A 12000-nucleotide genomic window follows, 5' to 3' on the forward strand; every position below is an offset into this window, starting at 1 on the left:
GGCCTTTTCGGTAGTGGCACCCGCCCTGTGGAATGCCCTCCCACCAGATATCAAAGAGAAAAATAACTACCAGACTTTTAGAAGACATCTGAAGGCAGCCCTGTTTAGGGAAGCTTTTAATGTTTAATAGGTTATTGTATTTAATGTTTTGTTGGAAGCCGCCCAGAGTGGCTGGGGAAACCCAGCCAGATGGGCGGGGTATAAATAATAAATTATTATTATTATTATTATTATTATTATTATTATTATTATTATTAGAGCCAGTGTGGTGTAGTGGTTAAGAGCAGTGGACTCGTAATCTGGGGAACCGGGTTCGCTTCCCCGCTCCTCCACCTGCAGCTGCTGGGTGACCTTGGGCCAGTCACACTTCTCTGAAGTCTCTCAGCCCCACTCACCTCACAGAGTGTTCAGGTTCTAGTCCTGATTATTCTGCATAGAGGGCTGCTTTGAAGAGGAGTGTTGGAAGCTGCCCTATACTGACAGAAAGGAAAATTGACAGATCTGACTTAGGCAGAGCCCCTATGTTAAGTAAACCAGGGTCGATGGCGGAGTCCTCAAGAACCCAGAGGGTGTTTATATCTGGGTGCTTCCCTTTAACCCAGAGGCTGGTATGGAGTCAGAGGTGGACACAGGGGAGCACAAACAATGGAAGGCGAGAGGAGGGGGTCTGTGTGTGCCAAAATTTGGCAGCACACAGGGCGCTGCTGACATTGTCCGCCACCGGTGGAGCATGGGGAGCACTGCAGCAGGGCTGAGCTTGTGAATCAAGGCGAAAGTGAGCGACTGTGGTGCTTGCAACCTCCCTGAGGTTTAATCAACAGTCCACACACACACACACACACACACACACACACCGCCCTTTCTTCTTCCGAAACCTGCTTGTTCAACCGCAGATTAAAACACCTCCCTTGAGGGTGCTGCGCTGCCCGTCTCCACATTAACCGCCATGGGCTTTCCTGGACGCAATCAATAAAGGTGTTACGATTTGTAGGAAGAAAGCAGTGAGCCGGGGGGGGGGGTGTGTGGAGAAATAGATTATTCCCCTCCACCCTGTGCTCCTCACTGTAACAAGAACAGCTTGAGCCTTGCGAAGGGTGGGGGGGGTATTTTAATTTTTTAAAAAAGGAATGAGGGAGTCTAGACAAAGGAGAGTAATCATTCACACATTAAGCCTTTTCTGTAGCATTGGGGAGAGTTCTGGCAAGGTCAGCCTGGCTTTTGGAAGGTACCTAACATAAGGTTACCAGATTTCCCCCCCCCCCCAGTGAATCCGGGGACACTTTTCAACTTCAGGCAAATTCAGTGAATTTTGTGAGGGGACTGATTTGTAAATCTGGGGACTGTCCCCGGGAAACAGGGGCGTCTGGTAACCTTAACCTAACAGGTAGGGGACCCTAAGGATCATATGCAACTGCTCAGAGTAGACTCACTGGAATTAATGAGCCCATGTTAGTCCATTACTGTTAATGGGTCTACTTTGAGAAGGAATAATACTGGGCACAACCCTGTGTTGCAACAGAATTTAAGTTCTTTTTATAAGCCTTAAAAACACACACACACAAACACACACACACACAGAGAGAGAGAGAGAGAGAGAGAGAGAGAGAGAGAGAGAGAGAGAGTTGCATTTTTGACTTAGAGGCTCTTTTGCACAGGAACCCTTAAGAGCTGCTTCCAGTCAGGGTAAGAGCTAGATAGGCAAATGGCCTGACTCCAATATAAAGCAGATTAGGGTTGAGGAACTGGATCTAGCTGGTGGATCAGAACCTTAATTTCCTCCTCCTCCATCTTCATGGGCCAACCTTGACAGGCGGGCAGAACCACCCACCTGTCAATAAACCAATGTCATAACGGACAAAGTTCAAAGGAGGTCACTGTACAGTGGTACCTCGGGTTAAGTACTTAATTCGTTCCAGAGGTCTGTTCTTAACCTGAAACAGTTCTTAACCTGAAGCACCACTTTAGCTAATGGGGCCTCCCGCTGCTGCCACGTTGCCAGAGCACGATTTCTGTTCTCATCCTGAAGCAAAGTTCTTAACCCGAGGTACTATTTCTGGGTTAGTGAAGCGTCTGTAACCTGAAGCGTCTGTAACCTGAGGTACCACTGTACATGCCAATCTGCAGTTACAGCACCCAACTCTGAAGATGCACCTTCAATGCCATTCAGCTGATGGGCAACCAGGAGTGCACCTTCAAAGAGATTTATCTGAGAGGTGGTTTAATAGTCATCTTCAAATACCTTCAAGGTATTTAGGTAGGTCTGGGAACATTTATTGTCTGAAACCCCGGAGAACCACTGCCGGTCAGTGTAGGCAATACTGAGTTGATGGATCAAAGGTCTGAGTCGGTGGGTGCCTATGTTCCAGGGGACTGCAGATACGGAAGGTGGATGTAACATAGCTGGAGACCACCAGGCCTATGCTGTGCCAACCTCTCACATATTTCTAGAAGGGCCCGGAACAATCTAGAAAGCAGGTCCTAGGCCAGCTCCAAATATGCTTCTGGAGGTTCCAGAACTCGGCCTACCCCAATTTGTCCTTGGGTGCCCGGCCACCCGAATGCCATGGAAACATGTTGTTTTGATACTCACAGTATTCAATGCCCAAGACGATGTCCCTTAAGTAGAGTCGGGCCTGTTCCTCGGTGAAGGGGGTGTCACACGGCACTTCCATGACAGGCCTAAAAATGGGGTAAAAAAAGGAGAACCAAGAAAGGCCTTTTCATATCATCACATAAGACCAATCTGGGAAGGACATGTTCAGTGTGGAGCTGCAATCAAACCTGACTCCCTCTATTCTCCATGGAAATCCTATTACATTTATACACTGCTCAACTTTTAGAAAAACCCTCTCTAAGTGTTATAAAATACTGATAAAATCCACATACTTAAAAAACCTATCCAGTCTCAGTCGTATTATTATTACCACTGCTACCATTAATTAAATTTATTAGTCGCTTTTTTGCAACTCAAAGCATGTTACAATTTCTTAAGCAAAAAGCAAACACCTAAGTACATTAAAACCAGCATTTTATTTTATTTTATTCTTTAAACCTACGCTACCTAAAGGAGTGTCTCCATCCCCATCGTTCAGCCCAGATCCAGCTCCGAGGGCCTTCTGGCGGTTCCCTCCCTGCGAGAAGTGAGGTTACAGGGAACCAGGCAGAGGGCCTTCTCGGTGGTGGCGCCTGAGCTGTAGAATGCCCTCCCATCAGATGTCAAGGAAATAAACCCATTACCTAACTTTTAGAAGACATCTGAAGGCAACCCTGTTTAGGGAAGTTTTTAATGTTTGATGTTTTATCTTGTTTTGAATATTCTGTTGGGAGCCACCCAGACAGCCAGATGGGCATGGTAAAATTAAATTATTATTATTATTATCCCGCCCGTGCGAAAAGGCCATAGATGCTTAGAAACCAAAGGCCCGATGAAGAAGGAATGTTTTTTGTCTGGTGCCTGAAGCTATGTAATGATGGCACTAGGTGAGCCTCCCTGGGGAGAGCAGTCCACAAGTGGGGAGCCACCTCTAAAAAGGCCCCTTCTTGTGTCGCCCACCCCCCAGGCATCTCATGAAAGGGGCACACAAAGAAGAGCCACAGTTTATGATCACAGAGTCTAGGTTGGTTCATATGGGGAGAGGTGGTCCTTATAGCAGCACTTTGAATTGAGAAACTAACTAGATCTGAATATGGAAACTAACTGGTTGCCAGTGCAGTTGGTCCAGGATTGGTGTTACATCCTCAGAGTGTCTTTCCACAGGGAGCAACCTTGCTGCTAAAATTTTCATACTCAAGAGTAGACCTACCGGATGGTATTCAGCTAAGTTTGACTCAGAGCATACTGACTGAAATTAATCAAGAAGTAAGGCCTCTTAATTTCAATAGGTGTACTCCCGAGTAAAGCTTAGTTGAATACCACCCAATTTAGATGTATTTATTTAATTTATTTAATAAAATGTATATACAGTGGTGCCCCGCAAGACGAACACCTCGCAAGACGGAAAACTCGCTAGACGAAAGGGTTTTCCGTTTTGGAGGCGCTTCGCAAAACGAATTTCCCTATGGGCTTGCTTCGCAAGACGAAAATGTCTTGCGAGTTCCTGCAGGGTTTTTTTCCCTTTTCCCCCCCTTTTCCTAAGCCCTAAGCCGCTTATCAGCTGATCCGCTAAAAGCCGCTAAACCGCTAATAGCGCTAATCCGCTAAGCTGTCAATGGGCTTGCTTTGCAAGACGAAAAAACCGCTATATGAAGAGCCTCACAGAACGGATTAATTTCGTCTTGCGAGGCACCACTGTACCTCGATTGTAGAAAAAGCCTCAAAGTAGATATGATTCATACAGGCCCATTCATTTCAATAGGCCAACTCGGAGAATGACTAATGGATGCAACCCATTAAATAATTGAAAAAATAAATAAACCCTTGTCTGCTAACGTGCCAACACTTGTTCTTCACACTTTACATTTTCAAGGAAGGAATTCAGGTGACGATTAACATTTTTATGAGGAACGGGAGATCTATGCCTGACTCAGCCGCTGCTATTACTTTGTTGACCGCTTAAGCACTTGAAATAAGTCTTGGCTAACCTGAAAGCCCTCCCAAGTAGCTTTGGACTACAACTCCCATCAGACCCAGCCAGCACTTCTGTATGATGATGGTGCCGATGGGAGTTGTAGTCCAAAACATCTGGAAGGCACCAGGTTGGTTGGAGCCTGAGGAAACATCCAACTTAAAACATCTTTTGGACAGGCTTTTTTAGTTTCAAGCTATTTACTTACCCCTTCCGCAGGAGGTCAAACACTGGAAGAGACGGAAAAGGGAAGAAAAATAAATAAAGGACGAGCTTGATTAACCACTTGCCTTTTAACTTGTGAGGCTGCAAGGCTATGCACACGCTTATGTTGAACGAAGTCCTATAAGCATGCAAGGGATTGTGCTGTGACTGAATTTTAGCCACCCGTACTCTATATAGGTGCATGCTCAGTGGGCACGGAACACCGGCCGGCTGTTGTGGGCATGGGGGACTGGAATGGAGTATCCTGGAAATGGACGTGGGTAGCTGAGTCGGACCCTGAACTGGAGAGCTCTATGAAATAATATTCTGTGCAGGTTCCACTTCTATAAACTGCTCCAAGGGAATCACAGAATGGGCGTGACCTCAAGGATCATCCAGTCCAACCCTCTACAAATGCAGGAATCACAGCTAAATAATTCCTGACAGGTGGACCTTCAGCTTGCTCTTGGGCTGGGGACACGGCAACCTCTCAAGAGGTTAAGCCCCACTCTTCAAGAAACCAATAAAACCCACCGGCAGAATGAAATTTAAGCACAAAGCATGCTGATTATCTGTTGTGGGAGGGATCAGAAAATGTGAGGAGAGGAATGGAATGGAGCAACCTGAAGGGAGTCGTGGCTGGCTGGCTGGCTGAAACACTAAACAGGGGTAACCGCATGCTGCGGCATTTTGTTGCAGGTCCCACTTGCAGCTGCTCTGCTTGAAACCCATTTGCCCCACCTGATCACACAGGTCGTCTGCATTTCCCCCCCACACAATGGTTTGCTCGCAAATAACCGGTGCCAATCAACTACGTTTTTCTAAAAGATGGAAATGCCTACCCATGTACAGGTTGTCTTCTGCGGGGTCATCTAGTACCTGGAAGGAAAGAAATTTGTTCAAACCTTTGGGCCTCCACAGATCACAGGCTGAGGGAAGAAGCTTACGAATGACAGAAAGATGAGGATATCATTCTACAGCACAAAACACGGATTGGTTTTATGCTGTCCTGGATCCCCTCACAAGAAGCCTGGGAACTGTAATCCGAATGAAGGTGCTGAGATTGTTGGTAAAAGAGGGCTGAGTGATGGTGCTACAGGAGAGTAGGAAGGGGCAAGTTTCTGCCCTGTGGGTGTTGCCATCTCAAACCTGACACAAGGGACAATGGAGGCAAACATTTAGGGGTGTATCCACCGTTGGTTTTACTCACGAGCGGACCCACTGAAATTAATGGACATGACCAAGTAAGCGCCATTAATTTCAGTGGGTTTACTCCCAGTAGAATTTAGATGGATATAGACCTTAGGGTGCAAGAACTTAAAGAGGCCACATTCACACCATAGATTTAAAGCACTACGATGCCATTTAAAACAGACATGGCTTCCCCCAAAGAATTCTGGGATCTGTCATTTGTGAAGGGCACGGGTGGCGCTGTGTGTTAAACCACAGAGCCTAGGGCTTGCCGATCAGAAGGTCGGCGGTTCGAATCCCAGCGATGGGGTGAGCTCCCGTTGCTCGGTCCCTGCTCCTGCCAACCTAGCAGTTCAAAAGCACATCACAGTGTAAGTAGATAAATAGGAAGGGAAGGTAAACGGCATTTCCATGCACTGCTCTGGTTCGCCAGAAGTGGCTTAGTTATGCTGGCCACATGACCCAGAAGCTGTACACCGGCTCCCTTGGCCGATAAAGCAAGATGAGCACCGCAACCCCAGAGTCGGTCACGACTGGACCTAATGGTCAGGGGTCCCTTTACCTTCAGACACACTACAGAAACAAACAAACCTCAATCAGCTTGACAACGTTGATATGGTCCAGTTTCTTTAAGATGGCTATTTCCTGATAGATTCGCTCAAGTGGGGCCATGGGCTTTGCCTGTCCCCCGGCAGCAGCTTTCGACCCTCGAGGCGGAGGCCGACCTTTACCCAAAGGAACAAGACACACCAGTTCACACTTTAGTTAGGAGTAGTTTTCCTTGTCTCCTTGCATGCTCATAAAGTTGTTGTCCTCACAAACTAAGTATCGTCCCATATTGGCCCAGTTTTGCACCTTCCTTGAGAGTTTTTGCCTGGCTGGACTGTGTCCTTGAACTCCCAGAATGCCCCTTGTTTGCCTAGACGGATGTGTGTGCCTGCCCTACCTTCAGATAAGCTCCCTAAGCCATAAAAAGGCATAGATACTTACGTGGAAATCCATACTGTTTCAACAGCTTCTTTTTGGAGAGGACTTTCATGGCCTGTAGTGAAACAGAAATGGTGGGGAGGAGACATGTATTATAAAAAGTCAAGTAAGTAGTAATTTGGAGCAGTAAGTAGGACCCATTCTATTTCTTAGTTTGTTTTAAACTGTTTTTCAATACTGTGTTTTAATTGTGGTCGGCTTCCTGGGGACTATAGGAGGGTAAACAACACAAGAGGAAGGAGCGACAAATCTGCCAGTTGTGGTCTCTCGATTTCTCTTCTCCCTCCACTCAGTTTACATTTGAAAAACAACAAAGCTATAGAATCACAGAACTGTAGAGCTGGAAGAGACCACGAGGGTCATCTATTCCAACCCGCTGCAATGCAGAAACTTTTTTGCCCAAGGTGGAGCTTGAACCCACAACCCTGAGATTAAAAGTCTCGTGCTCTTACCAACTGAGCTATCCATATGAACATTTGAACACACATTCATGCATGCTCCTCTTAACATACTTCTTTTGCAAGCAATCTTGCCTAATATATGCAATTCCAATTTATTTATTTACCGTATTTTTCGCTCTATATAAAACACCCGACGATAGGATGCACCTTGTTTTAGAGGGGGAGAACAAGAAAAAAAAATTCTCCCCCTCTCTGCTCAGCGCCCCTTCAGCAAAGCGGCAGGAGAAACAGAGCCCCTTCCATTTCTCCTCCCGCTTGGCTGAAGGGGCGCTGCGCAGCTCTCCCTCTCTGCTGAAGCCAGGAGAGTCTTGTTCTCCCGGCTTCAGCAAAAGGAAGCCGAAGCCTTCGGAGTGCAGCGCGAGGTCCCGCTGCACTCCAAAGGCTTCAGGTGGCTATCCCTGAAGCCTGGAAAGTGTGAGGGGTCGGTGCGCACCGACCCCTCTCGCTCTCCAGGCTTCAGCGAAAGCAAAGCGTAGCCTCCGGAGCGCGGAGGGAGCGCTCCCTCTGTGCTTCGGAGGCTTCGCGTTGCTATCGCTGAAGCCAAGGAGCCTGCATTCGCTCCATAGGACGCACACACATTTCCCCTCAATTTCTGGAGGGGGAAAAGTGTGTCCTATAGAGCGAAAAATACAGTACTTCATTCAGACCCCACTTTTCCTCCTGGGAGCTCAAAGGTGGTGTACGTGGTCCTCTTCCTCCCCATCCTATCCTCACAACAAACCTGTGAAGTGGGTTAGGCCAAGGAAGTCTGTGAACAGTCCCCCAAGGTCACCCAAAGCAGGGATTTGAACCCTGGTCTTTTCCAGGTCCTAGTAGCCTGACGCTGTCACCACGGTAATCTCAGCCTTAAAACCGGGACATATGCTTTAAAGGTAAGATCAAAAGGCAGAAGGCAGCAGAGCAACGCTCCCTCTTCTTTGCTGTAACCCCCTTGAAGGGGGGAAAGGACAGGGATAGGCGACGGTGAAAAAATTCAGCATATTGCTTGTGTGTGTGTTTGTGTGAGTGAGACAGAAAGAGAGAATCTGAATTGTTTCCAATTGTCAGAATTTTAAAAGGGTCCCAGGTAATTGGTGGTGCATTGCCTTTACGTGAAATATTTCCATTGCCCACTTGACAGCTCTCGTCAAAGCCCTATCGGTGTTCTGCAAAGCGGAGATACATGGAACATGCAATCTCTTTTGGTATGAAAAGCCGCCTGTCAATCAAGTAGCGTGCCGGGGAGCTAACCGGCCATTAGCTCATTATGCAATTTGGAGCAGTTTCTCTTATGGGTTCCCCCCTCCCTCCCAGGTGCCATTTTCTTTTGCTTTCTTCCTCAGTGGCCTCAGGCAATCTGGATGGCTCTCTGAATGAGGAGGTTTACTTGGTGAGCCGGCCAAAAGAAACACCTTCCAATATGTCCGCTGTCCGCGATCTGTGCAGGGTCCTTCCAACTTCCTTTTTTCGACTTAGGCCACATTCATGTCATCCCGAGTGATACCCACTCTAAACAGTCATGGGTTTCCCCAAAGAATTCTGGGAGCTGGAGTTGGTTAAGCGTGCCGAGTTGTTAAAGGTAAAGGGACCCCTGACTGTTAGGTCCAGTCGTGAGCGACTCTGGGGTTGCGGCGCTCATCTCGCTTTATTGGCCGAGGGAGCCGGCGTACAACTTCCAGGTCATGTGGCCAGCATGACTAAGCCGCTTCTGGCGAACCAGAGCAGTGCACGGAAATGCTGTTTACCTTCCCGCCGGAGTGGTACCTATTTATCTACTTGCACTTCGACGTCCTTTCGAACTGCTAGGTTGGCAGGAGCAGGGACCGAGCAACGGGAGCTCACCCCGTCACAGGGATTTGAACCACCGACCTTCTGATCGGCAAGTCCTAGGCTCTGTGGTTTAACCCACAGCGCCACCCGCGTCCCACTACCTAGTTATTAGGATGCCCTTATTCCCTTCCCAGAACTACAATTCCCAGAGTTCCCTGGAAGAGAGATTGGTTGTTGCACTACTCTGGGAATAAAGAACACAAGAAGAGCCTGCTGGATCGGGCCCAGGGTCCATCTAGTCCAGCCTCCTGCTCTCACAGTGGTGAGCCTGTGGGAAACCAGCAAGCAGGATTCGGGCACAAGAGAAACTCTCCCTTTTTGTGGCTTTCAGCAATTGGTATTCAGAAGAATTGCTGCCTCCAACTGCAACTCAGGCGATGAGGGGGCGGGAATAGGGATCTCCTTACAAACCCTCAGCCCCTTAACAGACTCCAGCTCCCAGAATTATTGGGGAGAATTCCTGCAATCTGAGCTGGCCTCCTCCGTCTCTAGGATGAAGCCCACCCATGAGACTGTGTTCCTGGATAAAGTGGGTACTTTTGTGGTGGAACCCAGAGTCCATTCTCAAGGCAAGTGAACTCAACCAAACACAGACAGGCAAGAGCCTGTGGCAGTGCAGTAGTTAGAGTGTTGGACTAAGACCTGGGAGAGACCTGAGTTCGAATCCCTCACCCAAAAATGAAGCTCACTGATTGTGGGCCAGTCACTGCCTCTTGGCCTAACCTACTTCACAGAGTTGTTGTGGGGAGGGAGGTGAGTAAATGAGAAGGTGGAGAGCCATGTAGGCCAACTTGAGCTCCTTGGAGGAAAAGCTGAGGTATAAATGCAACAAACAAACAAGGGATGGGTGAAAATAGGCTCCCCTGAGAGGTCAAATTTGATTGGAGGGAATATCCAGCCTCTTGCATAGGGAACGGCAGGGAGCAGGGGAGGAACTTACATAATACTGGTCGTCACTTTCGTTGTAGGCCAGCTTCACGACGCCATAGGAGCCCTAAGAAATAAATGCACAGACAATGTCAGTTCAGACTAGAGAATGGCTCGTTGAAACGTATGTTCGACGTTAGCAATTTTTTTGGAAATAAATACTAGGATGTATGAAAACTATTGTGAAAGAAGAGTTGAAAATTCCAGAACACCCTCTTATACCTAATATATGGGGCTTGACAAATGGTTAACGTAAATGGATTCTCTGGGCCTGGACATCTGCAAAAAGATTAATACACTGGAAGGACAAAAATGTGACTTCCTTTGATCAATGGGAGGACGACATGAGAACTCCTGCAACCTCTTGCAGATTTGTATGTACCTTTTGTGTATTAATACACAGTTCTTTACACCTTTTTGCCTAACGTATCTATTTTCTGTAAGCTGTTTCACCAAAATGCAATTTTCTCATGATGCTTTGCATGCTTTTCGTTGGGCGAGCTGCATCCCAAAAATTAAGAGAAGAGTGGGGTTTCAAAGTGCAGAGGGTCCACGTGTAAGTTCTGGAAGTATGAACAAAGGCTTGGAGGATGCAGTTTGGATTCAAACGCTTCCTGCAGTGCTTTAAATCCAAGCTGCTTTCTCAGCAGTGGGGGGGAAAACAAAACAAGAAAAATGCCGCCTTGAAAAAATGGAGCATATTTTCGTTCTGGTGGAAAGAGTTTGCACCAAAAATGCTGCTTCTTTGGAAATGAAAGAAAAGAAAAGCTCCCTTTCTAAATGCTCTGAATACAAACCTCCTTCTCTGCAGGGGGAAATATGTTTCCTTCTGAGTACTTCAAAAGGGCTTCCACTAAACATTAATCAGCTGGTTGGCGGCTACAGAGAGTCGCTTTGAAGGTGCAACTCCCAGTGCTGAACGGCGCTGAAAGCGCATCTTCAAAGGTGGCTGCTGTACTGCTGATTGGCAGTTGTCAGTTACTTCCCTTGGACTTTGACAGGTTTCAGTCACCTGACATCATTGTGACATCAGGTTGCTGACAGGTGTGCGGTCTTGCCCGGGGTTGGGGAGTAAGGATGTGGCCCGCTGGCCGGATGCTGTTCCCCAACCCAAGTCTGCCTTATGCTGAGTCAAGACCGCTGGTCCTCCTAGCTCAGCACTGCATACACTGACCGGCAGCAGCTCTCCAGGGTTTCAGGCTCAGGTGTCTCTCTCAGCCCTACCTGGAGATGCTGCAGAACAAACCCGGGGCCTTCTGCATGTGAAGCAGGTGTCCTGCCACTGAGCCATGCCCCTTTCCCTGCTTCTGTCCTGCCATCTGACCACTTCCTGTTGGAAACAGGATGTTGGACCAAGTGGTCATTTGCTCTGATCCGGCAGGGCTCCTGTGATGCCCCATCTACAAATGCCCACTAGATTTTAGTTTTTTGTTTTTTTTAAAAGCAACTTCTCTCTTGATATGCCAAAAAAATGTAAATTGTTGTTGTTTAGTCGTTTAGTCGTGTCCGACTCTTCGTGACCCCATGGACCAGAGCACGCCAGGCACTCCTGTCTTCCACTGCCTCCCAGAGTTTGGTCAAACTCATGCTGGTAGCTTTGAGAACACTGTCCAACCATCTCATCCTCTGTCGTCCCCTTCTCCTTGTGCCCTCCATCTTTCCCAGCATCAGGGTCTTTTCCAGGGAGTCTTCTCTTCTCATGAGGTGGCCAAAGTATTGGAGCCTCAGCTTCACGATCTGTCCTTCCAGTGAGCATTCAGGGCTGATTTCCTTAAGAATGGAGAGGTTTGATCTTCTTGCAGTCCATGGGACTCTCAAGAGTCTCCTCCAGCACCATAATTCAAAAGCATCAATTA

At 47.7% G+C, this 12000-nt stretch overlaps 1 protein-coding gene across 2 annotated transcripts in view; it reads right to left on the reverse strand.

Annotated features, from left to right (window-relative positions):
- Nucleotides 1-12000, reverse strand: part of CAMKK1 (calcium/calmodulin dependent protein kinase kinase 1) — a 95513-nt gene that overhangs the window by 25190 nt on the left and 58323 nt on the right. For both annotated transcript variants that reach the window (XM_079955673.1, XM_079955674.1), the window contains exons 4-9: nt 10158-10211; nt 6951-7002; nt 6552-6685; nt 5612-5648; nt 4774-4795; nt 2591-2679 (exon numbers count right to left, since the gene is read on the reverse strand). In XM_079955673.1, coding sequence (XP_079811799.1) covers nt 2591-2679; nt 4774-4795; nt 5612-5648; nt 6552-6685; nt 6951-7002; nt 10158-10211 — 388 coding nt within the window. The remainder of the gene's footprint in view (nt 1-2590; nt 2680-4773; nt 4796-5611; nt 5649-6551; nt 6686-6950; nt 7003-10157; nt 10212-12000) is intronic.

The sequence above is a fragment of the Podarcis cretensis genome (genome assembly GCF_951804945.1).
Source record: "Podarcis cretensis genome assembly, chromosome: 15".
In the NCBI taxonomy this organism is placed as follows: Eukaryota; Metazoa; Chordata; class Lepidosauria; order Squamata; family Lacertidae; genus Podarcis; species Podarcis cretensis.